Source organism: Malus sylvestris, chromosome 12 (genome assembly GCF_916048215.2).
Source record: "Malus sylvestris chromosome 12, drMalSylv7.2, whole genome shotgun sequence".
Taxonomy (NCBI): Eukaryota; Viridiplantae; Streptophyta; class Magnoliopsida; order Rosales; family Rosaceae; genus Malus; species Malus sylvestris.
In genome coordinates, this window is record NC_062271.1 from 8,846,569 (window position 1) to 8,872,846 (window position 26,278).

The 26,278-nt window shown below is 37.3% G+C and overlaps 1 protein-coding gene and 1 pseudogene across 1 annotated transcript; one reads left to right on the plus strand and one right to left on the minus strand.

Annotated features, from left to right (window-relative positions):
- Nucleotides 1-2,301: 2,301 nt before the first annotated feature.
- LOC126592531 (ABC transporter G family member 15-like) lies at nt 2,302-7,250 on the plus strand (annotated as a pseudogene).
- Nucleotides 7,251-7,354: 104 nt separating this feature from the next.
- LOC126592528 (NADPH-dependent thioredoxin reductase 3) lies at nt 7,355-13,300 on the minus strand. The gene is made up of 10 exons (XM_050258233.1): nt 13,041-13,300; nt 12,702-12,903; nt 12,445-12,550; nt 11,189-11,454; nt 9,941-10,220; nt 9,134-9,241; nt 8,611-8,697; nt 8,378-8,482; nt 8,096-8,226; nt 7,355-7,715 (listed from the first exon to the last, which is right to left on the minus strand). The coding sequence occupies exons 1-10, from the start codon at nt 13,252-13,254 to the stop codon at nt 7,655-7,657; spliced, it is 1,560 nt and encodes a 519-aa protein (XP_050114190.1). The 5' UTR covers nt 13,255-13,300; the 3' UTR covers nt 7,355-7,654.
- Nucleotides 13,301-26,278: the final 12,978 nt, after the last annotated feature.

A 26,278-nucleotide genomic window follows, 5' to 3' on the forward strand; every position in this document is an offset into this window, starting at 1 on the left:
AACAGATACATGTGGAGACAAGCGCAACAAATACATGTACTGATAATCCGCTACTTCTTCAAAAGCAAAAGTATCTCATATCATCAGGGTCGAAAGCAAAGGTATCTCATATCATGATTTTCCCCTATTCTTTCCTTTGCCCTTGTTCTTGCCTGCAGAACAAGGAGAAAGGAAGCAATCAGTCGGAACCTGAAATTAAACATCCGATCAGGAACTGATTGCCCGGAACCTTTGCCTGGTTGCTTATCTAGCATTGCTCTCGAGTGGTCATCTTCAACTGTTGACAGGTCTCGAATTTCCTTAGCAAATACTTCAAGATAGTTGATATGGTGCTGGCTCTTTACACTGAAGCTGCCAAGCCTGGATGAGTGGCTGAAAAGTGATGCTCTGAATGACCATTTAAAGGCAATGGGTTGCGCACCACTTCGGCTAGGCAAAAGAAACAAGCAAAGAAGAATGTAGCACGATGAGCTGGAACAAATCATTATGGCAGGACACCTTTCTCGGCAAAACTGCATAATCTAGACGGAGGAGTCTAAGTCAAATCCAAGCTCGCCGTCGTTGCTATGATCAAAGAGCTCGATAAGCTTCAACAGCCTTTCGTTGGTACTGTCGCCGAAGAGCAAAGTCTTGACAACCCTTGAAGATCATACCATTAACCAAATTGCTCAGGGTTCATATGAAAATGCTGCGAACTTCCTTGATCTTTCAAAGAAAATTCTTTGCAGCATCTGACATTATCCCCTGACCTTCTTCAATTTGTAGACATTGAACTTTTGGTGAAATAAGTATTGACAATTGTATTAAAATTACAACCCCCCATTCATTTCACCTACATCATACACTCACTTCACATACATCATACACTCATCCCACCTACAACATCCACTTACTTCACCAAACAAATGGATGGTGGTGATTCATTCTCAAAGTCTATAAATAGGCTTTTCCATCAAGCAAAGGAGGGAGGATTTTACATACTTTCTCTCTACCCTCAAATTGGAAGAGAATTCACATCACACCAAAGCCTTGAAGCCTCGAAACTCTAAAGCTCTCAAGCAAATCCCGAAGAATCAAGAAAGTCATCTTCGTTATCCTTCAGGATCAAGCCCCAACAGCCCTTGAAGAAACTTCCACAAATTCAAGATCGAGCCCCGACGGCCCTTGAAGAAAGTGTTCATCATTCATCATCCGTTTATCCTAAAGATCAAGCCCCGACGGCCCTTTGGATTAACAACATCAAATCTACCCATTACAAAGATAGAATCAGAGGCTAAATTTGTAGAAGAGATTGTAACCCCTAAATCATTAATACAAAATATTATTTTGTACACGTGTTCTTATCTCATTCATCGCAGGAATTCCCGTGTTTACAATAATATAAAAAAAATAAAAAATAAAAAGTGAAAAGAAAATGATTGTCAAACAACCGACATATTTACTTGAAAAGAATAGAAAATTGAAATTAATTTGATTCCTAACTTTCATGTGTTTACTAAAATATGCGGTATCAGAATCATTCTATTTTATAACTTTCTAATGTTCATTACCGCATGGAAAAATTGAGAGTAGTGTGGGTCCCACCTTAAAATATGTAACCCTAATATCCCCTTTCCTTATTTCTCTTCCTCAATTCATGACTATTCTAGTCATTTTACTTAGTACAACGATATATGTTACATTAAGAGTAGGGGGAGTTCGGCTAAGCCACACGATGTGCAATCTAATTTGGTATCGAATTCGTCATCTACGAAATTTGACCCAAATGCCTCTCAAATACAAGTAAAGAGGAATATCATTGGACTGTAGTACTAAGTGACCTAGTCATTTCGTGTAAATGAAAGATGTATCATAAGTTTACCAAATTTTGTAAGGGCTACTACAAATTTCTGAACCAAAAATGCTACCCTTACTACATATTTGTATCATCATTTGTACCACCTTTCTAATAGAAATGAGACTCACATATTTTGCTGGGCCCTAACTCTATTAGAGAAAAGATACAAATGATGGTACAAATATGTGATAAGTATACCATTACTCTTTACGGACTACTCTCCGTATATATTGCCTATGAATAATCTTATGATGAAACCTTAACTATTTGAGTAAATTAAAAATATGATCAAGATAAAAGAAAACGTAAGCTAAACTACCGTATACCATCCATACCCATGTTCTTAAGCATCCTACTTTATGAGAGAACGTGTTTCGGTTGTCGCTAAGGCTAGGGTAGTGCTTATAAATGTGAGAAGAGTATTTCTAGAGTTTGCAGTGAGCATTGAGCACAACTGTGTAAAAATGGCAGAGAGGTCGACAGAGAATAATAATAATAGATCAGCTGGAGGTGCAGGTGCAGGTGCAGGGAAGTATTTGGTGTGGGAGGACATAACGGTGGCGGTGGTGGCGAACTTGAAAAATGGTGCAACGTCGAGAAAGTTGCTAAATGGGATTAGTGGCTACGCTGAACCTGACCGGATGATGGCACTCATGGGTCCTTCAGGCTCTGGAAAATCAACCGTACTTGATGCCTTGGCTGGTATATATATTCATACATCTCCTCTCTCTATCTCGATGACAGAACCCGAAGATATTGTTTTATCGTAAAATGAATGTTATTATTCGGCTACACATGCACATACGTTATGGTGTTTGACTTGTCTAGTCGTTCCCTTCAAAACACCCTCGTCTTATAGGTTAAAATGCTTGTTTGAGCTTCTGCTTCAGGAAGAAAAATAAATAAATAAAAGAGAACTAAGAAATTATTATTAATTCAACATCAATCAGTTGGGTTAAACAGAAATAATACTAAACCATGGCCATTTATGATCTTCATGAGTAATCTAAAAATCTTGAGTAATCGATGTTTTTGCATGGAATCCAAACTAATAATGTTTATATTGATATTGTTTTCATTTATCCAAAGTCAAATTTAACATAAACAAACCTTTGTATCAAAATCATTACCAGTTTTTTTGACATGTGCTACACTAGTTGACTAAGGCAATGTGCCCGGTCTCTACATCCAAGTTTGAATTTTCTTCCTTGTATCATAAATTAAACTAAAAAATCACTTGAATAAAAAAAATATATTACAAGTTTTCCTGACATGTACTACACAAGTTAACTAAGGCAATGTGCCCCTCTTAGCAATCAAGTTTGAATTTTCTTCTTTATAACTCAAATTAGATTAAAATCATGTAAATAAGTTCATTATTGGAGAGGCTTTTTCATTTGACCGAAATACGAATCAATACACCATTTTTTACATCATACCAGATAGTGTACCACTTTGTGTGGCATTGTGTTATGTGCGATATTTTGTGGATCCCCTTAAAGCATGCATCAACATGTGCAAACTGCGTGAACAATTATTAGTTACAGTAATTGGACTGTAAATGTCTGCCAACATCAGAATTCATTAGAGCATGGTTTGGGATAGACAGTTGAGGAACCGGATAAATGTGCAAACTTTGTTAATATTGCTATATTAATGGTCCAATAGATCATCCCTCATGCCTACTATGATGCATCATCTCTTACGTTGAGACCAGATCATCTTCTTTTGTGCAATTCCCGTAGAATCATGGGAAATGATATTTTTACATTTTTCTCTTTTTTGTGCATCATTTTTAATTTATTCTATTTCAAATTCTAAAAATCATTAATAAACAAAAAGTGTGAATGGAGGGGTGCGAAATCAATTTTGAACAATTTCCATTTGATATTTACTATAAGCACACAACTAAACCAAATAAACATTAACTAATTAATCAACTGGAAAATGTAATACATATAATATTTAAATTATGGGGATTTAAAAAAAATTATTTGAAACATATTATATTTTATACTTTTTTTTTTGTCAAAATAGTATATTTTATACTTCAATAATTTACTCTAAAATAGATTTTTTTTTTCTTTTTGTTATATTTTTCGCAAACATGACACTTAGGTGACATATATTCTGCTAAAATAATTGGTTTGTTCGTGTCATGTTAGCAATAATTAAAATTGACCAACGTTAATTAAGAGACATTTTAATGAATAAGCTAAAACAAAACTTCGTGGATCATCATTGGTGATCCGGTCTAACCGAATTTGTCAGTACACTAGGCTGACCCAACTCTATTAACTGGGCATCAAGCACAATTTTTAAGCCCGGTCAGGTCTGCTCTTAATCCTTACTGATAATTAATTATGCCCAGAAGTTTGAACTGATTGTAATATTCTGGTAAAAATTTCCTCATATGCATGTAATGTTTCCCTTGGATATTATCAGGGAGGCTTCCTGCAAATGTCAAAATGTCTAGGGATGTTGTACTGAATGGGAACAAAAGAAGCAGACACTGCACAGATATTGTAAGTGTAACTTTAGGACATCCTTCAAATGAACATATGACCTGCGAGTTTTGTTCTTATAATTATATGAATTAAAGACCCAAATAATGTGTGTTAATTTTTGTATGCCTGCAATATTTCAATCATATGTAACTCAAGAGGACTTTTTCCTGGGATCACTCACAGTCAGAGAAACCCTAACATATTCAGCTCATATAAGGCTTCCTTGTAAAATGACCAAAGAGGAGAAGAATGAGGTGGTAGAAAACACTATCACAAAAATGGGGCTTCAAGATTGCGCTGGAAGTAACATCGGAAACTGGCATTTGAGAGGCATAAGTAACGGAGAAAAGAGGAGACTCAGCATATGTATTGAAGTACTTACACAACCTCACGTGTTGCTGCTTGATGAACCCACCAGCGGCCTCGACAGTGCTTCCTCTTTCTTTGTGATATGAGCACTGAGAAACATTTCTCGTGATGGAAGAATAGTCATTTGCTCAATTCACCAACCTAGTATCGATGTCTTCAATCTCTTCGACGACCTGCTCCTCTTAGAAGGAGGTGAAACTGTTTATTTTGGAGAAGCAAAGATGGCTGTAAAGGTAAATATATTGATTACATAGGAGAAGCAAAACATATGGCCGTATTCTTAACCCTGTATTTCCTTTGTAAGATATTGATCGACATGTACACTAATACATTCTCAGCCTTAGAATGATTGCTTGCTAATGGTTTTACATTCTTATACTTCAGTTCTTCGCTGATGCCGGATTTCCTTGCCCAACACGAAAAAATCCTCCAGAACACTTCCTTCGATGCATTAGTTCAGACTTTGACAAAGTTCTAGCAGCTCTTATGCTATCTCAAAGGATTAATTATGTATGTGCACCCTTTTCTTTCTTTTTCTATAAAAAGGTTTAATTTTTCGTGAGTTAAAATGCTTTTGTTATTTTCTTGGCAGGCATCTACAGATTCTTTAATTTCGCAAAACAACCTGACAATAGATGAGATCAAGGGAAAGCTAATCAATGCGTACAAGTCGTCCGCATTATCAACAGATGCAAGAAAAAGGATCTGAGAAATCTTGCTCACTGTATGCAGTACTTAATTCAAACTAAATAGAAGAACGGCATACCTGTTAAGCAGAATATGTGGAAGTTAATTACTGAAAGACTGTAGGAACGTGCATTTCGTCTTTTATATTATTACTCATATATACTAGTTCCTGACCATGTCTAACCACTCTTAACATCGCAGGAAAAACCGGCAGAAAAATCAAACAAAGGAAGTAGTGCCATCTGGTGGAAGCAGCTATGCACATTGATCAGTCGATCTTCAATAAACATGTCTAGAGATATTGGGTACTATTGGTTAAGGAGTGTGTTCTACATACTAATTGCAGTGAGTGCTGGCTCTTTCTTTTTCCACATTGGAACGAACAATCAAGCAATTATTGCAAGAGGAAAGTGTGATGGTTTAATGATCTGCTTGTCTATTGGAGGCATACCCTTCGTTATTGAAGAACTAAAGGTAAAGACCGATGAATTCTTATCGAAACTAGTAATGTTAATTGTGAAATGTTGTTAGACTGTGAATCAGAAACAGTAATAATGCGATCAGTTCTACTCTGTGACAACATAAGTCTGGTTAGAAAACATTACCCAATAAAATTTAATCCCGTCTTTTTAAAATCCCATGCAAGTATTTAGGCAGGAAAGACTTGGCGGGCATTATGGGGAAGCTTTGTTTGTGCTCTCCAACTTCCTCTCCTCACTCCCTTTCGTGGTTGGCATGGCTTTCTCTTCTGGAACAATACTATACCACATGGTCAAATTTCACACAGGATTCTCTCATTACTTGTATTTTTGCATCAATCTCTTATGCTGCATTGCTGTCACAGAAGGAACCGCTTTAATTACGGCAGCACTGGTTCCCAACCTCTTGATGGCCATAGGAGTTGCAGCCGGCATAACTGTAAGCCATACCTCGATTCATTTATCCCAGTTAAAATCATAACAAGTTTTGGATAATGCTAGAGAAATTAATTTTTCCGTCAAGTAATGCTAGAGATATCAATTATTTTCTAATATTTTTTTTGTACACATAGGTATTCATGATGATGCCATCTCTTCTTTCCCGGATGATGGTTGACCTACCAAAAATCTTTTGGCGATATCCTATGTCATACCTCAGCTATGCAGCATGGTCAATACAGTTACGAAGTACTAAATATTTCCGAGATGCTATGGTCAGTAGTGCACATGAATGGTTCCTGACTGTTCATGCGTGTAATTAACAATCAGAAATTGCTCACGCGTGCATGAGTTAACCTTAGCAAAATCTAAATCCTTTCCAAATGCATCTCAACTACAGGGTCAGTACAAGAATGACATGATTGGGCTGGAATTTGACCCTCTAGTGGTTGGAGATCCAAAGCTGAAAGGTGAGGATGTACTCCTTCACTTGTATGGGATAAACCCTGAGGTTTCCAAATGGTGGGATTTGGCTGCTTTGGCATGCTTGTTACTTTGTGTCAAAGTCATCTTTTACTTGTTGCTCAAGTACAAGGAGAGAGCCTCATTGTCTATACACAAACTCTTTGCAAAAGCAACCTTCCAACACCATTCCAAGAGAGGCTCATTGAAGAAGGAGCAATTTGTCTCCTATTCCAAGAGACACACAACTCTTCATCCATTATCTTCTCAAGAGGGTCTTGGATCACCACTTCCATAGTGTGATTGACATCTTTTTCTTTCGGCTAGTGATTTTCACATTGCCACTTTCTCGTTCACTCATTCTCTTGTTCCAGTCTCTTGATTCTTATTCGATTTATCCAGTTCAAGATTCCAAACAATAAAGAAAGATGAGGAGAGTATGAGGAGACAACGGTGAGAATCACTTTGCTTTTTTTTCTTCGCTTTTTGTTAACTCTCTTTGTATAAGAATAAGGGTGAACAAATTAAAATGAAGGTTTATTAATTTCTCATTGTGAACTATAAGAAAAGAAATATTAGCCAAAAGAGCAATTTCGCATTGAGAAATTGAAAGATGGGACTTGTGAGTTCATACTTCGTAATGTAAAAGATGCTAAACCCTACTAAGATTCCAATGGATGGAAATACAAGATCGGAAAATCAAATTCCGTAACGATGCATTGGCAACTCTGCATGTATGGTAATCTACAATGTAGTTGATCAATACAAGCTACAATATTGTGTAAAATGAAGGCCTTGCTCAACTAGCCTGTTTGGGAAGAACAAAATTGAACCACAAAATGAGGACATCAGGCAAACTAGAATCTTGAACCTTCTCATTTATTTGCTAGAATAAATTGTCTATACTCGCTCTTCATTTTGACCCCCGATACAGTCCTACAAACAAGCATCAAACAATTAGGGTCACGAACATCCAGAAACCATGTAGATGCAAGTTATATGTGGCAACATGAATATTGAGAAAGGACTGAACATAAGCTGTCACCTCACCTAGCACAGGTAACAGTCATTCCTTTCCTCTAAACAGAAATTCTCAATTTCAAATGTTCCAAATCTCGGGATTAAAGCAAAATAAAAGAAGATAGGCATATAAAACACTTCATACCTCATACAACCGAAAAATCACTAAAGGAAATAAGAAATCAGTTTATGCAAGCTATAAGAAAATTAAAGCAATGGTAGGTAGCAAGAACTCCATGGCCTAAACAAGAAGAGCATACAACAATATGCATGCATGAACAAAACTTTTGACCAACCTGATCATTTCCTTATTTTTGAAGAACTGAACACATGGTGTACCCATGATTCCAGCTGCTTCTGCTACTTCCGGATCTTCCTCAATATCAATTTCAACAAAATGTACATTATGGTCGAATTCATCTATCACCTGACATTAGACAAAGTAAAGCACATCCTCGATTAGTGAAATATTTGGTGAATCAATGATAGACATGCTGTCACTGAAAATGTTAAAAGGCAGACAAACTTCTCTTTCCCAAGTAAACGTGCACCACCAAGAACTGAACCACAGAACTTACCTTACTAAGAATTGGCTTCAAAGTCCTACATGGGCCACATGTTGGTGCTGTATATAATACACATATAAGCCTTGGACTTTCATGATACAATTTTCGTAGGGCATACTGAAATGCAAAGACAAGAAAAGTTATTACAACTTGAACTCGGAATATAACTACTAAAAGTTCTATCATAAATAAATAATATGTGAACTCGTCAGATCATGCTAGCAAATAGGCAAAAGATCACATGCCTGGCCACGGTGCTTTGTAAGAGTAATGTCAAACCCTTCTTGAACATCCCTGCTTGAGGGTTCCTTCTTAGCCTCTTCAGTAACGGGCTGTCAAATGTAAATAGATGAGAATGATGGTTTTCATGAACAGTGATATCAAAGACTGTTACAATTGAATTTGCCAAGAAAACAAAGAGTTATTGGATTAATTCCTCAGCAGGAAAAAATAAAAGCAACACAGTTTTAGTCAATCTTTATTTTGGGAGATAATGTCACAATTACTTTCAGTAATATATGTATAATTGCTAAAAACAATGGTGGAAGAAATTAAGTAGACATGGAATTGTGCAGTGGACTTTTTAACCATACAATAATTTAAATGAAAATGATGATGTTTAATCAGAAATTTATATTACAACCAGACGACATTAAGCAATGACAGGTCTAATAGTATGAGTGTCATATATATACCTCTGAACACAGTAACATCATCCAGCAGATAAAACATAGAAAAGATAAAGTTAAACTTCAATACAAGTTATACCTGGTGAAACTCAATAATGAGATCTTTGCCCACAAGATATCTCTCAACTGATAAAGCGGCAATGCATCCAGATCCTGCCGCTGTTACGGCTTGCCTCCATTCATGGTCCTATTGAGGTACATGACAAGGGATTACAAATTGTATAATTGATGAGTTTTGCAAATGTATAACAAATTTGGGTGATAAAAACAGGTTTCATCTTTCTTTTTATTTCTTTTCTTGGACTGCAGAACGCGGGTTTCAATTTGAATAGCTATATAATTGCTTCATGCCAAGCATGTACAGTAGATGTAATGCAGCACAAAAGAACCCAATGGAGAAAAAACACCCTTTCAAACACGCCTATCTGATGCACTTAATAATTCATAACTTTTTTGTTGTTAAAGAACATAATAGGTAGGCATCACCTTTCATGATGCTGGTCATAATTCTAAAATGAATATAATAGCCTACATATAGAGTTTCTGGTGAAACTCAATCACTATGTTTCTTCATGAATTTCATGCTATCAAAATTATAGCATACACACTAAAAGTTAAAGCACATTGTAGCCGCACCAGTTTCAGTCAAGTTATAGCATATTTCCCGATTGATCCTACAAGTTCTACTAAATTCTTCAGTATATCCAACAACCAAGTTATATATACTGATTTCAGTTTGTCATCATTGACCTTAAAAGTACAATATCTGTATGTACAATGAGGCTGCAGCCTAAAGTGAGGCATACAGAAAACATAGGTCCTGAAAGGTCCAGAGCGATTTTATAAACCGTATCAAAATAAAAAGGTTAAGTTTTGGTCGGATTACCTGTACATCTCCAGCAGCGAATACACCTTCAACTGAAGTTTTTGCAGTGCCCTCCTCTACTAAGACATAGCCAGAGCTGTCAAGTTCAACTTGGCCTTCCAACAACTGGCTATTTGGCGAATGACCGATACCATAAAATAACCCTTTTGCTTCAATCACGGATTTCTCCCCACTATCAAGTTTTCGAATTAAAATTCCAGACATCTGCCCCTTCGTATTGCTAATGATGTCCACAGCCTCTGTGTTGAAGTGCAAGGTGATATTTGGGTTGTTGTACACTCTGAAACATTCGCGATAAGCAACCTGTTAAACAAACATTTAGGGAGTTGAAAACTCACACATACATTAGTGTTAATTCCAGCACCATCAAGCCAGCCAATCAGAATCTACAAAACAAAAATAAGTATCCTGAGATGAACTTTTGTCCACGGCTAAGCAATTAAGGAATGACTTAAAAGAACAATGAACATGCTACTGCTAATAACTGTGCATCCCATTGCGGCTGAGCTATAAAATATTGGCATTGTGTAGATAATACACAGCTACAATGGAAAATTTTCGACATGAATCATTGAAAATTATCTTAAGGTATAAAGCATTTCTTTTCCAGTCCTGAACAAAAAAGCAGCTCTGTTCTAACATGAATTATTTTCTAAATCAAAAAGAAAATAGATGTAAACAAGCTTGACGGAAACAGAAGAAAGAAGCTTATAACAAGAATAAATGACTTTCATAAACCAATCTTCAGGCCTTTTCCAAAACTACTAGAAACTACCTCAACTGATTAGATCTATCACAGGCATTTTATCATCAGACAGATAGCACTTGAGATGGTAAACTACAGTACACTCACTAATTAGTCAACACATTTCTTTTCTTGCGAAAAGTACCAATGTGCATATGGAAGTAGAGGGACAATCAAAATTTTGATGAGTATGTAATTTAAGAAAAATTCCACCATGCTTAAATTTAAATGAACAAATATAATGTTCCTGGATGAAAAAACTAGAATTTTATTCAAATGGTTGCTACAATATATATTCAACCATCGGACACGAGACACAGAGGAAAAGAAATGTAATTAGATGAGAAAGTAAGCACAACAAACAAACAACTCACTTAAATATATTAGTGGTGTGCACACATGTCTAAGTAATTCGCAGTGACCAACCATACAAGTGGAATATAGATGATTTCCCATAACAACATCAGAATATAAATGTTAAGAAAAGTTTAATTAATACTAACCTGTCTTGCATTGCTCTAGAAGCCCTTAGTTGATCTCTGCGCACAAGTAGATGAATATGACGAGCATATTTCGTGAGGTATAAAGCTTCCTCTGTAGCTGTATCACCCCCTCCAACGACAGCAAGAACTTGGCCCTTAAACAATGGTGATGCTCCATCACAAATTGCACAAGCACTAATTCCCCTACTCCAAAATTCATCTTCACGGGGAATCCTGAGCCGTTTTGCAGTAGCTCCTGTGGCAAAAATTAGACTGTTGCACTTAACCTGAAATGAAAATGCAAAATTAAGAACCAGATAATAAGTAGAACATATGATTATCATTCAGCACACAGTCAAATGTGCAGGTTACCATCGTGGAAAGAGACACATCGTAAATTAGAAACAAAGAAAAAAAGAAGCTAAGCACTAAAGTTATGAAATCAATAAAGTCACAAAAAGTTGTATCCAATAATACTGATAAAACTTTGGAACTTATAAATCCTCTCTATCAACCAATCAATCTAGCGCACTGGCTGAAAATATGGAAGCTGATCCATCAGCCATTGATCAATAAATCTGTGCATTGTCCAGCCAATCCCCGTCACAGATGTGCACATTTGAAGCTGTCCTTAAATGTATGTTATATATAAAATGCTATCATAAAATTTTGACACATTGTAAATTAGAGACAAAGAAAAAAAGAATCTAGGCGCTCAAGTTATGAAATCAATGAAGTCATGAAAATCTGTATCCAATAATACTGATAAAACTTTGGAACTTATAAATCCTATCTATCTATCAACCAATCTAGCGGACTGGCTGAAAATATGCAAGCTGATTTATCAGCTTGATCACTAAACCTGTGCATTGTTCAGCCAATCCCTATCACAGCTGTCCATATTTGAAGCTGTCCTTAAATGCATGTTATATATAACATGCTATCAAAAAATTTATACACTTTTCTTTTTTTCAGAAGAATAAGAACATACTTCTTTAGGCATGCATAAATTATTTTAGGCTCATTGTCCCTTCTTGAAAATGAATGGCATTCATAGCTCGAATTGTAAGTGAGATGAAACGAATTCAATTTAAATCTAGTTTTTTTTTAGGAAAATCACATTCATCTAGCAATTAGTATCACTTTTGACACCGCAGAAAGACCATCTCAAGAAGTTCAAAAGAAGCCAATTAAAATCAGCGAAAAGTGTAGTATTGTACAAGCATTTAAAAGTTACAGATGCCTAAGAACAGAACTTGTGCAAAACAATATATCACCTTACGTTCACTGCTCTCGACAGTAAAAGGTCTAGTTTTGACATCAATAGACTCAACATCTTCTTGGTACAACTCTGCTCCCCACCGCTCCGCTTGTTTCCGCATCCTACACAACACACAAACAAACAATGCTGAGCTTCTTAATCCCCATTCCAGTTGACATTGCAGCTTCCTTAATTAGTCCCACACAGACAATTGGACAATTGGGAATTCAAATCAAGTCAAACGCAGTCATACTTCTCACTAGCTCGATTTACCTCTCCATTAAATCCGGACCAGTAATCCCCTCTGGGAATCCCGGGAAGTTCTCAACTTCAGTAGTGGTCATCAACTGTCCTCCCGGACCGGATTGGTACCCCTCGAACACCAGCGGCTTCAAATTCGCTCGAGCTGCGTATATTGCCGCCGTGAATCCAGCCGGACCTGATCCAATTATCACTACATTCTCGATTGCATTTTCTGTGCACGAAACCAATAAACTTCCATCTTTACTCAACCATCAATTTGTACACAACTACAACTAACAAATTGAAAAATCAACCACAAACAAACACAGAAAACTGCACTTCTAGAGAGAGAGAGAGAGTTGAGGGGACCTGGGGAGGCAGGGGGGGACTCGGAGGAAGCTCGGAGGGGGCGGGAGCGGGAGCGGAGACAGAGGGAGGGTGGGCGGCGGCGGGAGGGCAGGGAGGCGCGGAGGTAGAAGAGAGTGTGGTGAGGAGGAGGAGGGAGGAGGGAGGACATGATGGTGGTGACTCGGTGAGTCGGAACGGGTGGGAAGCCGGTTCCTATCTTTACACCTGCAGCCATTTGTTTGAGACCATACAAATTACAATGGACTTGCTGTTATATGCTTTCGATTGCTTCCTCCTGATTCTGTTTTTGTTTTTTGGGAGCTGTGGCGGGGCAGCTCAGGGTTATCCTTACTCGCTCGCCTGCAAAAACCATCCACGCGCTTCTTTTTTTTCAATTAGGTTAATTTCAATTTACTACCCTGAAGTTTTTTGGTTTTCAACATTTAATACATGAAGTTTTTTTTATCCCAGAGTGGTACATAAAGTCATAATTTTGGGACACTTTCATACATCCCTTAAATTTGTTGTTAAATCAGCCGTTAACTGGTGACGTGGCGCTCACGTGGACAATGACTAGGCATCAAGTGTCAAAACAGGCCCACGTGGAAATTTAAAAAAAAAAAAACAAAACAAAACCATCATCTCCTACCTCTTTCCCCCACCCTCCACCCCAATCCCAGCCAACCAACCTTTATTCTATCCTACCTTACGCCCTTCCCTTGTAAGAATCATAGCCACACATCCCTTAATCAACAAACCAAACCTCCAATTTCTTTGATACATAACCTAGCCATGCGGTTGACAGAGCTCCGATTGAACCTTAAACCTTCACACTTTGGTTTTAAGAAGACAAAAAGCCCTAGATTTATTAAAATCGTCGTTGCTCTGGCGACTCAGGAACTCGGCGTTGTCTAACAGCCTAGCAACGACCGTCATGGAAATGCAACGGTGTAGTTTCGGGCACCACCCAGATCGTCGACCACCAATCTCACCGCAATCATGTTCATATTCGCAAGTCTAGGAGGTTTCTAGATCCTGCACGTTTTACGGAGGAAGGGTTAGGGGGAATATGGGGTAGTGAAGACGATGGGTTTTGGGAGAGGGAATTGAAGGTGGGTGTGCGGAAAAGGTGTGCAAAGTAAGGGTGGGCAAACAATCCTGGACTCGCGGGTCGGGGGCTGGTACATGCGGTTTAGGGCGGGTATGAGGCGGATCCAAAAATTTGAAACACAAAACGAGGCAGGGCAAGGCAAGTCTATGAAATTAAAGGGGCGAGACAGGTCCAAAAATAAGAAAGAATGGGCCCCTGGCCCGGCCCGTTTGTAGCATAGGATAATGTATTGTGCATTAAAGTGACGCCATGGCCCTCGATTTACAAGGTAACCCACCAAATTGGACCAAATTTAGGAGGCCCTCAAGAAGGTCTCTGGAACCATCAGTTATTTAATTAAATCAACTCTCCAGCATTTTCCCATTTTCCATTCATAAACTTCACAGTTCCAACGATAAAATCGTATATGGATCTCCAAGTTCAACAAACACGAGCTCATACTTTCCACTTTCCCTCTCCCCTTAAAAATGGCAACCAAATTGGGTTCCTTCAAGTACAATTTCTAGGAAAAGAGAAAGCTCTTGCTCTCCGTCCAGAAGGGCTACTCCAAGCTCGGCTTTGTCCACATCGAGGAGCAAGAGCTGTCGAGGTCTCCCCGCTACTGCACTTTCTGATCAGTCTTTGACCGAATCGTCGGCTGGTGCTGAACTGTGCAACATGTCTTAAGCTGGGCGGTTCAGATGGGTCAGTCTGATCCGCAAAAGATGGTCTTCACGGGGAAGATGGGTCTGGCGTTGATGATCGTCTCGCTGCTCATCTTCCTTAAAGAGTCGTTCAAGTAGCTCAGCCATTACTCCGTCTAGGCAATTCTTACCGTTGTGGTGGTGTTCGAGTTCAACATAGGTAAATTGCTGTTAGTATTTGGGTCCATTCTCTTCATTTTTTGCGCTTATTTAGCAATTTTCTCATCTGGGTCTTCGTCAAATTCAATTACACATGTGAGTTCACACTTGAGAGCTTGTGTCGAGTTCTCGACAGCAATCACCCAAACCATCATCTCACAACCACCACGACTACACCACTCTTAAGCTCTTGCTGAAGTCGCTGGATCATCAGATCTCGGTCGTTGACCACCCAATATGGTCCAACTCGGGCTATTCCGCGGCATTCTTGACTCAATCATCTACCTCATCGCCACGATCTAAGACTCGGATATACTCTCATGGTCGTCGACTTATCCGTCGTTGTTGCGCATGTGGGTTTCTTTTGGAGCATGTCACTCTTCCTCTCCCTGACTCGCCTTCTCCTATCTCCTTGACTTGTCTTTTCTGGGCTTTTTTTATGGTTCTGATTTTGTGTTGGTTGGGTTTTTTTATGGTTCTTATTTGTCGTCTTTTCTTCTTTCCCAAATGACTAAGGAAGACGGCTTGAATGGTCTGAGCTGCATCTGGGTTGTCGTGGAGGAAACGAGCTCGATGATTAAGGAAGACGACTTGAACAACGTCATCCTTTTTTGTGATGACGAAAAAAAATGTAATAGGAACCGGGTTAGGTCTGGTTCTAAAACTCTAAAGCTTTCTACCCAGCCCAACCCACCCTGTTACATTTTAAAACGGGTAGGTTCGGTTCCTTCAAATTTGGGCCCGGCCCAGCCCGTGCCCAGCCTTAGTTCAGAGGAAAGAAGGAAGGGAGGGGGTCGGGGTTGAGGTAGGGGACACCCCATAATTTTTTTTTTTAATATTTATATGGGCCCCTATGACATGTGGTGCCTAATCATTGTCCACGTGAGCACCACGTCACCAGTTAATGGCTAATTTAATAGCACACTTAACGGATGTATGAAAGTGTCCCAAAATTATGACTTTATGTACTACTCTGGGATAAAAAAACTTCAAATATTAAATGTTGCAAAACCAAGAAACTTCAAGGTAGTAAATTGAGATTAACCCTTTTCAATTTTAGTAATAGAAGTGTTTAAAATTCAATACGGCCAATTTTTAATGGAAATGTATAATAAGTCACAAAAATACATGGAAATAGGGTAAAGTCTTAGAGAAACTTTTAAGTTTAGACTAAAATTGACAAATACCGTCGATATTTCTAACACAACTGTTAAATACGGGGAAAACTTTTATATTTCGTCTGAACCAATGTTTGACAGTGCCTAAAGTTTCGTTTTAAATTTCCATAATTTCCATCAAAAGCAATCAATATTCGATATATCCGTCGATATTTTCACAAATTTACATATTGATATTTTCACTAATATTTTAAACACTGGTAATAACTCTTTTTTTTCCTTTTTATTTTTATTTTGGATAGAAAATGCATGGTTAGAAAAGACTAAGAAATCAGTACATCTTTCAGTTGGATGTATTTTTGGGTAACCACCCCCCCCCCCCCCCCCCGGCGACGGCTAAGTCCATATCTCAGCAACCTCCTCCAAATCATCTTAGATCAGTCGTGTGCACCCATCCTCCACCTCCTCCTATGCACCCATCTCCACCTCATCCGCACACCCATCTTCCCATCTTCCGCTCCCCCAACCCGAGCCCAACCTGCAACCTAGAAAGAAGGAAAAAAAAAAACCAGCGCACCCACCCTCCGCCTTAAATCCACACTCATCGGGGAAGAAGGGATCTAGGTTGCAGGGAAAAAGAGATGGGTTTTTTCTTTTCTTTTCTTTTCTGGGTTACAAGAAGTGGGTGCGAAGGAGGAGGTGGAGGATGGGTGCATGGTGGGTTTGGGGAAGACATGAGGGGGAAGAAAAGGGTAGGTTGCAAGGAAATGGGGGTCAGGGAAGATGAAGATGGGTGTTTTTTTTTTCCTCTCCTCTTCTTCTTTTAGGTTGTAGGTTGGGTGGGTGGGGGGGGGGGTTGTGGGTTCAGCTTTTGTTTTTTATTTTTTTTAATTTTAATTTAGAAGATTCAAGTTTTTAAAAAACAAATTTAAAAATTATTTTTTTTGCCATGTGGCATACATTTGGCAACCACGTAGTACAAATGTGGCAGTCACGTCAGCACTTAATGAATCAATGGATGGAAAATGTAATGAATGTATTATTTTGAAATAAAATAATACGTGAGGTATGAAAATAAAATGTTTTAAAGATGTTGTATGAGGTTGTAATAGACCTCAAACATGAGGGGCTACTATGTAATTTACCCTAAAAAAATCATCTACTAACTTTATTTAATGATAAGGACAAAAAAATAATTAAAAAAAACCCAACTTGTGCTGGGGTGCATGCCCACCCTTTCCTTTCCACACTCCACTTTTTTCTCCCACCTTTTCTCCCATTGTCAACTACCCATTGTCAGCTACATTAATACATTTTTTTTTTATTTGTGCTTAGAATAAGAAAAATACTTCAAATTGAATTACATTATCCAGTTTTATTTTTGTGGTGTTGTTTCCCAATAGTAGTTATGATGACAAGAAACTTTCAAAGTTCTTGGAACACAAGGTGGTACACTTTATACAAGTTGTGAGATTCTTGTGTTAAAAAATTAATAACATAAAAAATAAAATTTTCTACCACTTACATAATAACACGTGGTATACCATTTGTGTTACAGACACAAGGACAAATTCTCCAAGATGACACCCAACCTCAAGAAATTGGATGGAGAGCTACATTTATTAATGTAGGTATGTAAAAGTAATTGAAAACAACTTTTTAGATATAATTATTGAGAACATAATCTTCTCAAGGTTTTGATCTACATAGTCACTTCTGGGTTCATCGTTTTCGGCAGAATGGGTGCTTTTGCAAGACCAAAAAGGGTCCAAGTTTCAAACCTTATGAAACTGAACCAAGAATTAAACACTATTTATAAAACTTCGCCAATAAGTAGACACTATTCATGAAACTAAACCGATAAGTAGACACTATTTATGAAACTTGATCAATAAGTAGACACTATTTATGAAACGAAAAATAAGAACTAGGCATTATTTCTAAAACTAAACCAATAGGTGCAAACTATTTATGAAACTGGACTATACACTATTTATGAAATTGGAGTAAGAACCAGACAATATTTATGAAACATGACCAAGCATGGGCGGATCCATATAGGGACCCGGGAGGTCCCGGGACCCTCTGGAAGCCCGAAGAAACACTTGTTATCGACCTTCAAGACCCTCCAACAATTTGGGCAGGTGCAGTTGAGAGGTTTGTTGCCTCCATGGATGTGCATGCAACATTGCTTATAACAAAAAATAAGAGGTTTCTAATTTTTGTTTTAAAAGATCTAGCCGAAACGACAGAGATTTTTAGCCAGGTAATTATAAAAGATTTAAAAACTAAAATATCTCTGTTTTTTTTTATATAGAGCCCGAGAACCCCGGTCCTTTCTAGTATCCCCAAATTATATTTAAGAACTCCCAACCCCAAATCGTCGCAACCTCCCAACTATAAACTCAAGTTACCCCATCCCCCAGCACAATTTGCCGTTCCACCACCTCTAGCTACCTAATTTTATTTCTTCCAAATTCATTTAAGTTTTTTAATCCCAGACTCTAGTCTCAACTCCCAATTGTAATATATATGTTACATTAACAAATTTCATCTTTGTAGAGTCATTAATTAATGCATTATGTTGCTGAGGAGAATTTGTTGGTTTTATTACCTTTGAGATTAATCTTGATTATTATTATTATTATTATTATTATTATTATTATTATTATTATTTTAAAGCGAGACAACTAGTGACAAGTCATGGTTATCCACCCCTTTTAGGGGCCTGGAAGACTCACAGAGGCATTTCAGCTTTCTCCTGACCATGGTCAAGTAGACTCACCAGCTTGTAGCCTTGAACCCCGGACCTCCCTGTTTTTAGTATTTTGAGAGTCGAAATTTGTGTCCTTACTACTGGGCCACTTGATGTGGTTGATTAATTTGATTATTCAATGAACCAAATTCAATAAAAAATAATGATATGGAACCAAACTAGTCTAATATTTTTTTTTTTGAACTTTTATCTTGGGACCCCCAATCTTGAAATCCTGGATCCACCACTGTGACCAAGAAGCACTATTTATGAAAGTGGACCAATAACTAGACACTATTTATGAAAACGGACAAGAAAGAGACATTATTTATAAAACTGTACCAATTACTATACATTATTTATAAAACTGAATCCAATAACTAGGCATTATTTACGAAACATGACCAAGAACTAGACACTATTTATGAAAGTGGACAAAAAACTAGGTACTATTTATGAAATTGTACCAATAAATAGTATAGTACCGTTTAGTTTCATAAATAGTGCAGTTTCATAAATAATGTTCAGTTTCATGAACAGTGTACAGGTCCCGCGCGTCAAGTTTATTTTTTTTTATTGTATCCTTTTCATTAAAATTTAAGGTTTTTTTGTCCTTTTTATTAAAATTTAAGGTTTTTCATTAAAATTTAATTCTTTTTCATTAAATAAAGTTATAGCATGGTTTTTTGTTAAAACAAACTTAGCTAAAGCCATTTTCATAAAAGTTTCCTATTATTAATACTCAAATATAAATCAATAAATAATCATCAACAACTAAAATACAATGAGAATGAAGAAAATGAAGGTAATAGTCAACTGCTCCTATGATCGTATACGTGGGGGCACTAGTGTTTTTCCACGCTGAGTTGTAAAATCTCAGCATCAAAATAAAAAGGTTTTGTAGTTGAATATTTTACATTGTTTTAGAATAACAAAAATGTTTATTGTTAAAGAAAAGGGTAAGATTTGAAGCTGTTACATTTGTTTACGTGCAATGAGAGTTGCAAACCAAAGATACATTTGTAAAAACTCGACACTCTATCTATGAAGATTGATGTTAGGCTATATGCATAATATAACATTTCATACTTGACATTCATATGTCGAAAAATGAGAAAAGTTTTCCATCAAATATTTAAATTAAAGAGGTGAATCCATGCAAAGATCATGAGCATTTATACAAAATTATTACATAAATTGTTTGAACATTCATTCATCATATATATGCGCAGGACATATTATGATGAGCATAGGGAATTTGGAGACATATAAGGAGGTGCGTTTTTTGAAGGACTATGAGATACATGTGGAAAAATGGAGCGAGTAGAGTTGAAGCTCCAACAAGGAAGTAGTGTTGGCACATCTGTAAAACCAAGTTGAGTTGTATCCCATGTTCCAAACGACACTCGTTAACCTCGATAATTGCGCAGTCCATGACGATGGCATCTTTGGTGAGTCATTTTGCTCATCAAATAAATCATACACAACCCACGGATTTAGGCGTCTATTGTATAATATTGTCCATTTTACATCCCCTAAATTCAAGGGTTGTGTATAGGGGTGGACACTCTCTTGGGTTGGGTTATAAATTTTAATAATTTACATTCTAATAAAATTCCGATTACTCGTTTAATAGGTGGGTTGAGTTCGATTGAAGTATTAATAATCCGATTGAAATCATTTCATCTAAATATTAACAATTCTCAAACATACATGTGTATTATAGAGAATCTAATAGTTATAAAACACACGTGTTTAGTTATATTTTATTAATTCAATGATGAAATTTAAATATTAGTTACTAAGGAGTGATCTACAATGTGGTACACATGATTTAAGTCCAATATGACATACATTTTAGATTATTTGTCATTCATGTTCTCTTTAGGAATAAGAAATTAAGTAAATAAACACTACCTGTGAAACCGCCTAACCCAACCCACTTTAGAATGGTTTGGGTAGGGTGGTTTACCCAATTTCTTGAGTGAAAATGGATAGTGTCAACCTAAACCTATTGGGTTGACCCACGGATTGAAATGCAACCTGACCAATCCACCCAAAGCTCACCTCTAGTTGTGTATGAATTCATTTTGGATCTATTTTTCACTCACTATAGCTTGAAATTACCCATTTTACCTCTTATTAAACTTTTGGGCTCGATGTACATGGAATAACATTTGGACTGATAGTTTTTCATCATGAGTTGGTTATTCTTTTTCAGCTACGTACTAATAGACAAATATCAAATTCGAATTTTTTTGAAAGTTCTATGCTTGATATTGCCGTTGCAAGTGGAGAAGGTATTTTCCCAAAAAATCCCTATCAGTTAACACCTCATTGCAAATTTGAGTACGAATTGGATTCGACGGACTTTAGAATTGTACTCTTCTACAAACTTAAAGTCCCGAAATTGAAGAATAAGTCAATCGTGCCTCGCCTGCGATAGTTGTATAAACACTTGGTGGGCAAAAAATCGGTCAGGCCTTTCCAGGGAGCATAAGGGTCCTCTTCCGCAAGGTACTCCATCTGTAGGCATCATGTATATGTTTCCTAATATAGATCATACCGAGTGCTTTGTCAAAATCGTTGGATGCAGTATCAACATCGATCATAGCTCTTAGGTTCATGGCAGTTAGGTGGAGCTTCACGCTTGTACCCAGTTCAAGTAGTTTGAACCGAATACCTTCAAAACGGTAAAGTCAAGTTTGTTTAAATTTGACATTCTGGTATGCATGGAATCAATGTTACGGGTATAGGTCCTCCAAAGTAATAGATGTTGACATGGATGGTCTAACAAATCTAATTAATCATGGAGATTAAGTGACCTCATTACATGAGTGGTGCGCATTATGGAGATAAAATCTCTAAGGCATGCTATAGAACTCCATGTTTGAGTTTTAGGATGAACCTCTCTGGTTCATAAGAGCAATTCCACCGGAGTGGAATTTGCCCAGGACCCAGGAGAAAAACAGGGCCAGCACCCTGTCAACCAAGTCCACCCCTCAATTTGACTGGTACCCAGCCCGAGCTGGGCAAGAGCCCAGCCCAAAACAGACTGAGCAAGAAGCTGGGCAGTTTGCCTGGCGCGTGCGCTTCACGCAGGCGCTGCCGCGAGTAGCCGACAGGGCTGTCAGCCCACTTGTGCTCCGGATCCCATCAGCGACGTGGCATTCTTATATCCGTTGGATTTCCAACGGCTAGTTTTTCTAGACCGTTGGATTTCCAACGGTAAAAAAAATTTAAATTTTACTTTTAAAATATTCCGTCCGATCACAGATCAACGGTCCACGTTAATTAACTAATTAAAATTTATTAAAACATACAGAAAAAATATTAAAAAATACATAAAATTTTAAAAAAATTTTATTTATTTTTTCTATAAATACCTAACTCTCATCTTCCACCTTACACCACATTTCAATATTTTCTACACTTTCTACCAAAGCTTTTATATACTTTTTGTGTGAAAAAAAAATACCAAAAAACTTGTGGTTGAAGAATAAAGTGTATTTGATGAGTTTATGTAATTTCATTTTAGTGTGTTTTTTTTTTAGTTTATTTGATGAGTATGTAATTTTATTTTAGTGTGTATTTTTTTTTTAAGTTTATTTGAAATTTTATCTGAAATTGGTTAAAAATCTTATCCGAAATAAACTTAAAAAAAAAAACACACCAAATAAATGCGCTGGGTACCAGCGCATTTTTTTAGGGGTGGAGATGCCTTGGCCTATTACTATTCACTCCAGTCTATTACTGTTCATTTGAGTGGATAAATGCGCTGGGTGCTGGCGCAAAGTCCTTAGGGGTGGAATTGCTCTAATGTATTTCACAATACAAGACTTTCATATATATATATACACACACACACACACACACACACACACATATATATATGTCAATTTAAAAAAAACATAAACAATTTAGGGAATGTTATTGGCACTCAAAAATTTTATTTTGCTCTCCTCACAAGTATATTTTTCTTTCTAAATGTAGAAAATTTAGAATGTAAAATAAAAATTTTAGAGTACCAATAACAATTTCCACAATTTATCGCATCACATATAAACCCAATTAATTATGTTCATGTGAGGGGAGGCTGAGCAGCTCACAATAGACCTCATCGAGGCCTGGGTAAAAATCAGCCCGAGAAAAAGTAAAAAAAAACAGGCTGTCCCCTTCCCTACGCCGGGGGGGGGGGGGGAGTTGACAACAGCCCATTGAGACAACAAGGAACATTGGGTCTGGTCTGGGTGTTTTCTGGTCAGGTCACATTTGGTTTAGTTTCTTGCTATCATAAAAAAACCAAACAAAATTTATTATTCAACTTGATTCGGTTCGATTTTCTTTGATTTTTTTTTGTTTAGTTCATTCTCTCGTTTTTTAAATAAAACATGAAAATTGATTTTTAGAAAAAATAATAAAGTAAATAAAATCTAAAATTGGAGATGACTTGTAGCTGCAATTCCAAGTGCAAACGAGGAGCAGTAGCAAGAAAGAATTCAACACCAAAAGCAAAGAAAAAGACAATACCCCAAATTCTCTGCACATTGAAGTTTAAAACTCAAAAGAAGAAAAAGGGACCTGCTCATCCACAGACTAGGAAGAGGAAAGGAGAGATGAATTTTATAACCACATCCCCATTTTGAATTGGGTACGCAGAGAGCTGGAGAGAAAAGGAAGAGGGCCAAGAGTATATTTTTAACATGTTTGGGTTTGAAGTTGGGCTTATTATGTAGGTTTGTGTTGAAATTAGACTAGTACTTGGAATTGGACTTGGAAAATGAACACCCAACTTAAGTTAAATAAAAAAAATTAATTTATAACTCATTCAATTTCAGTTTGGTTTAGTGTTCAAACTTTTAAAACCGAAACCGAATCAATAGCTTTCGGTTTGATTCGATTTCATTAATTTTGGTTCTATTTTTTTTATATTTCAGTTCCGTCAACGATTCGGTTTTGTTTTTTTTGGTTTTTCACTTTTTCGAGCCCAACCCTACATGCACCCGGATCCTCCAAATCGGGACACCGATTAACCATGCATGAATCAGAAGGTGAAGAAAGCAGTTATATGGTCATCACGTGATGTATCAAGCACACCATTACCAAATTCTCTCAACCCTCTCGTCCAAAACTTGTACAAAATAAAACCATGAAGAAAGCAATTAATTATGTTCACTTTGCGGGCAGCAGTGACATGGATTGTGAACGATTTCCCCGCATATGCAACGATTTCCAGGTGGAGCATTAGGGGTTATATGGCATGCCCTGTATGCAAGGAAGACGTAACATCTAGTTGGCACGTTTGAAAAGTTTGATACCTTGGTTATCGGAGATGGTTGCCATGGGACCACAAGTGGTGAGAGAAGGATAAAGAGTTCGACGGGGAAAAAGAGCATCACCTCAGACCTAGAGATTAGTCCGGTGATCAGATTTTGGAACAGCTTAACTGTTTTGATTTTGCTCTGTTCGGGATAAATGTCAGTAGGACCAGACTTTCTACACATATGAACTGGATGCACAAGTTTATGTTTTTTGAGCTCCCGTATTGGTCAAAACTAAAATTGAGGCACAACCTCAATGTTATGCATGTTGAGAAAAATGTATTTGACACATTGGTCGGCACAATTCTAGATAGCGAAGGCAAGACAAAGGACACGATCAAAGCTCGTCTTGATTTGGAACAAATGGGAATATGACGGGGTTTATGGATGGATAGGGACAATGACAAATCCATAAGGGATCTTGCATGTTTTTTTCCATGAAACCGAATGACAAAAAGGAATTTTTAAAGTTTTTATCGTTTGTAAAGTTTCACGATAGGTATGCTTCAAATATCGCGTGTTGCGTGAACGTTGACGGAGGTAAATTAGCTGAACTAAAGAGTCATGACTTCCATGTGGTTCTGCAACGCCTACTTCCTGTTGGTATTCGACATCTCTTGCTAGCCGATGTAGTGAAACCAATCATATTGTTGTCCAGTTTTTTTTTCCGCAATTGACGTCAAGATCGTTGCGAAAGAGGGACGTTAATCAATTGCGCCATGACATTGTGCAAGTTCTATGCAAGTTTGAGATGATATTTCCTCCAGCTTTCTTCACAAGTATGATCCACATGATGGTTCACTTACCGGAGGAGGCATTACTTGCTGGACCAGTTAACTTTCAATGGATGTATCCAATCGAAATGTTTATATTCCTCTTCATTTTTGTTAATCAATATCTTACGATTAGTAAAATTTGTATCGTATCGTTTTATTTTGGCAGGCTTCTCAGAGACTTGAAGAAAAGTGTATGAAACAAATCGAAGCTCGCAGGGTCAATTATACAAGCTTGGGTGGCATATGAGATGCTTACATTTTATGGAATGTATTTAAAAGATGGGGAGACAACTTTCAATCATCCTCCTCGCAATAATTACGGGGGTGTGAGAAAGGAAAAATTTTCAGTTTTTGCCCAAATTGCTCGACCCTTCGAAGATCCGATACAAGGCGAGTCGTTTTCCAAAAAGGACATGGAGGTAGCACATTGGTTTGTACTCAACAATTGTGACAAGACACTGTCATACCTAGACAAGCATGAAGATATGAGGAAGCAGGCACATCCTTCATATTTGTATGCCAAGAAACACAGTGAATTGTTTCCGCAATGGTTTCTTGAATATGTAAGTTTGAAGTGTTTTGTATTGGACATATATATTGTACCAATTATTTTGTTCAAACTAACAAATTTAAGTGTTTGTGTAATATTAGGTGAATCAATTGAAAGCATCAAATTCCCCAACGTACAATGAAGAGTTATATAACTTGGCGTTCAGACCGATTCGCGTTGAATTGTTCTCAGGTTGCCATGTCAACAACGTCAAGTTCTTAGCGGTTGCACGAGATGACAAGTTGTGTATGCAAAATAGCGGTGTTCATGTCCCAGGTGGAGGCAAAATTACAGACATTGAATTCTATGACAAACTAACAATTGTCGTGCAATTGCTTTACAAAGACTAGTGCCAAGTGATCCTATTTAAGTATCGATGGTTTGATACAAACCCAAATAGGCAGGGAAGTGTTAAAAGAGATCATGGATTACTATAAGTGAACACTCCCAAAACTTGGTACAATGACGACCCTTACATTTTAGCAAACATGGCAAAACAAATTATGTATCTAAATGACCCTAAAGCCGGGGGGAGGGGGTTGGAAAGTTGTTTAGAAGATGGATCATAACACCCTACTGACGACAACATCGACAATGTCGCTGACCAACGTCTAGAATCTTCTATGGAAATTGGTGCGGAAACACACTGAGATATTAATCTTATCCAAGAACCATTTTAGATAGAAGTAGTATATTCAATCGAAATACCAATTCAATCAATCACAATTAACCTCGGTAATCCTCCGCGATACAATGGTCCAGTGTGCACAAATGACAATAGTGACG

Excerpts from the sequence above, each read along its gene's own strand:
- LOC126592528 (XM_050258233.1), bottom strand. The coding sequence starts at position 13,254 with ATGGCTGCAGGTGTAAAGATAGGAACCGGCTTCCCACCCGTTCCGACT. Across the intron at positions 12,551-12,701 it reads GGTCCGGATTTAATGGAGAG|GATGCGGAAACAAGCGGAGC; the intron begins GTAAATCGAGCT and ends TGTGTTGTGTAG. Across the intron at positions 9,242-9,940 it reads TCGCTGCTGGAGATGTACAG|GACCATGAATGGAGGCAAGC; the intron begins GTAATCCGACCA and ends GTACCTCAATAG.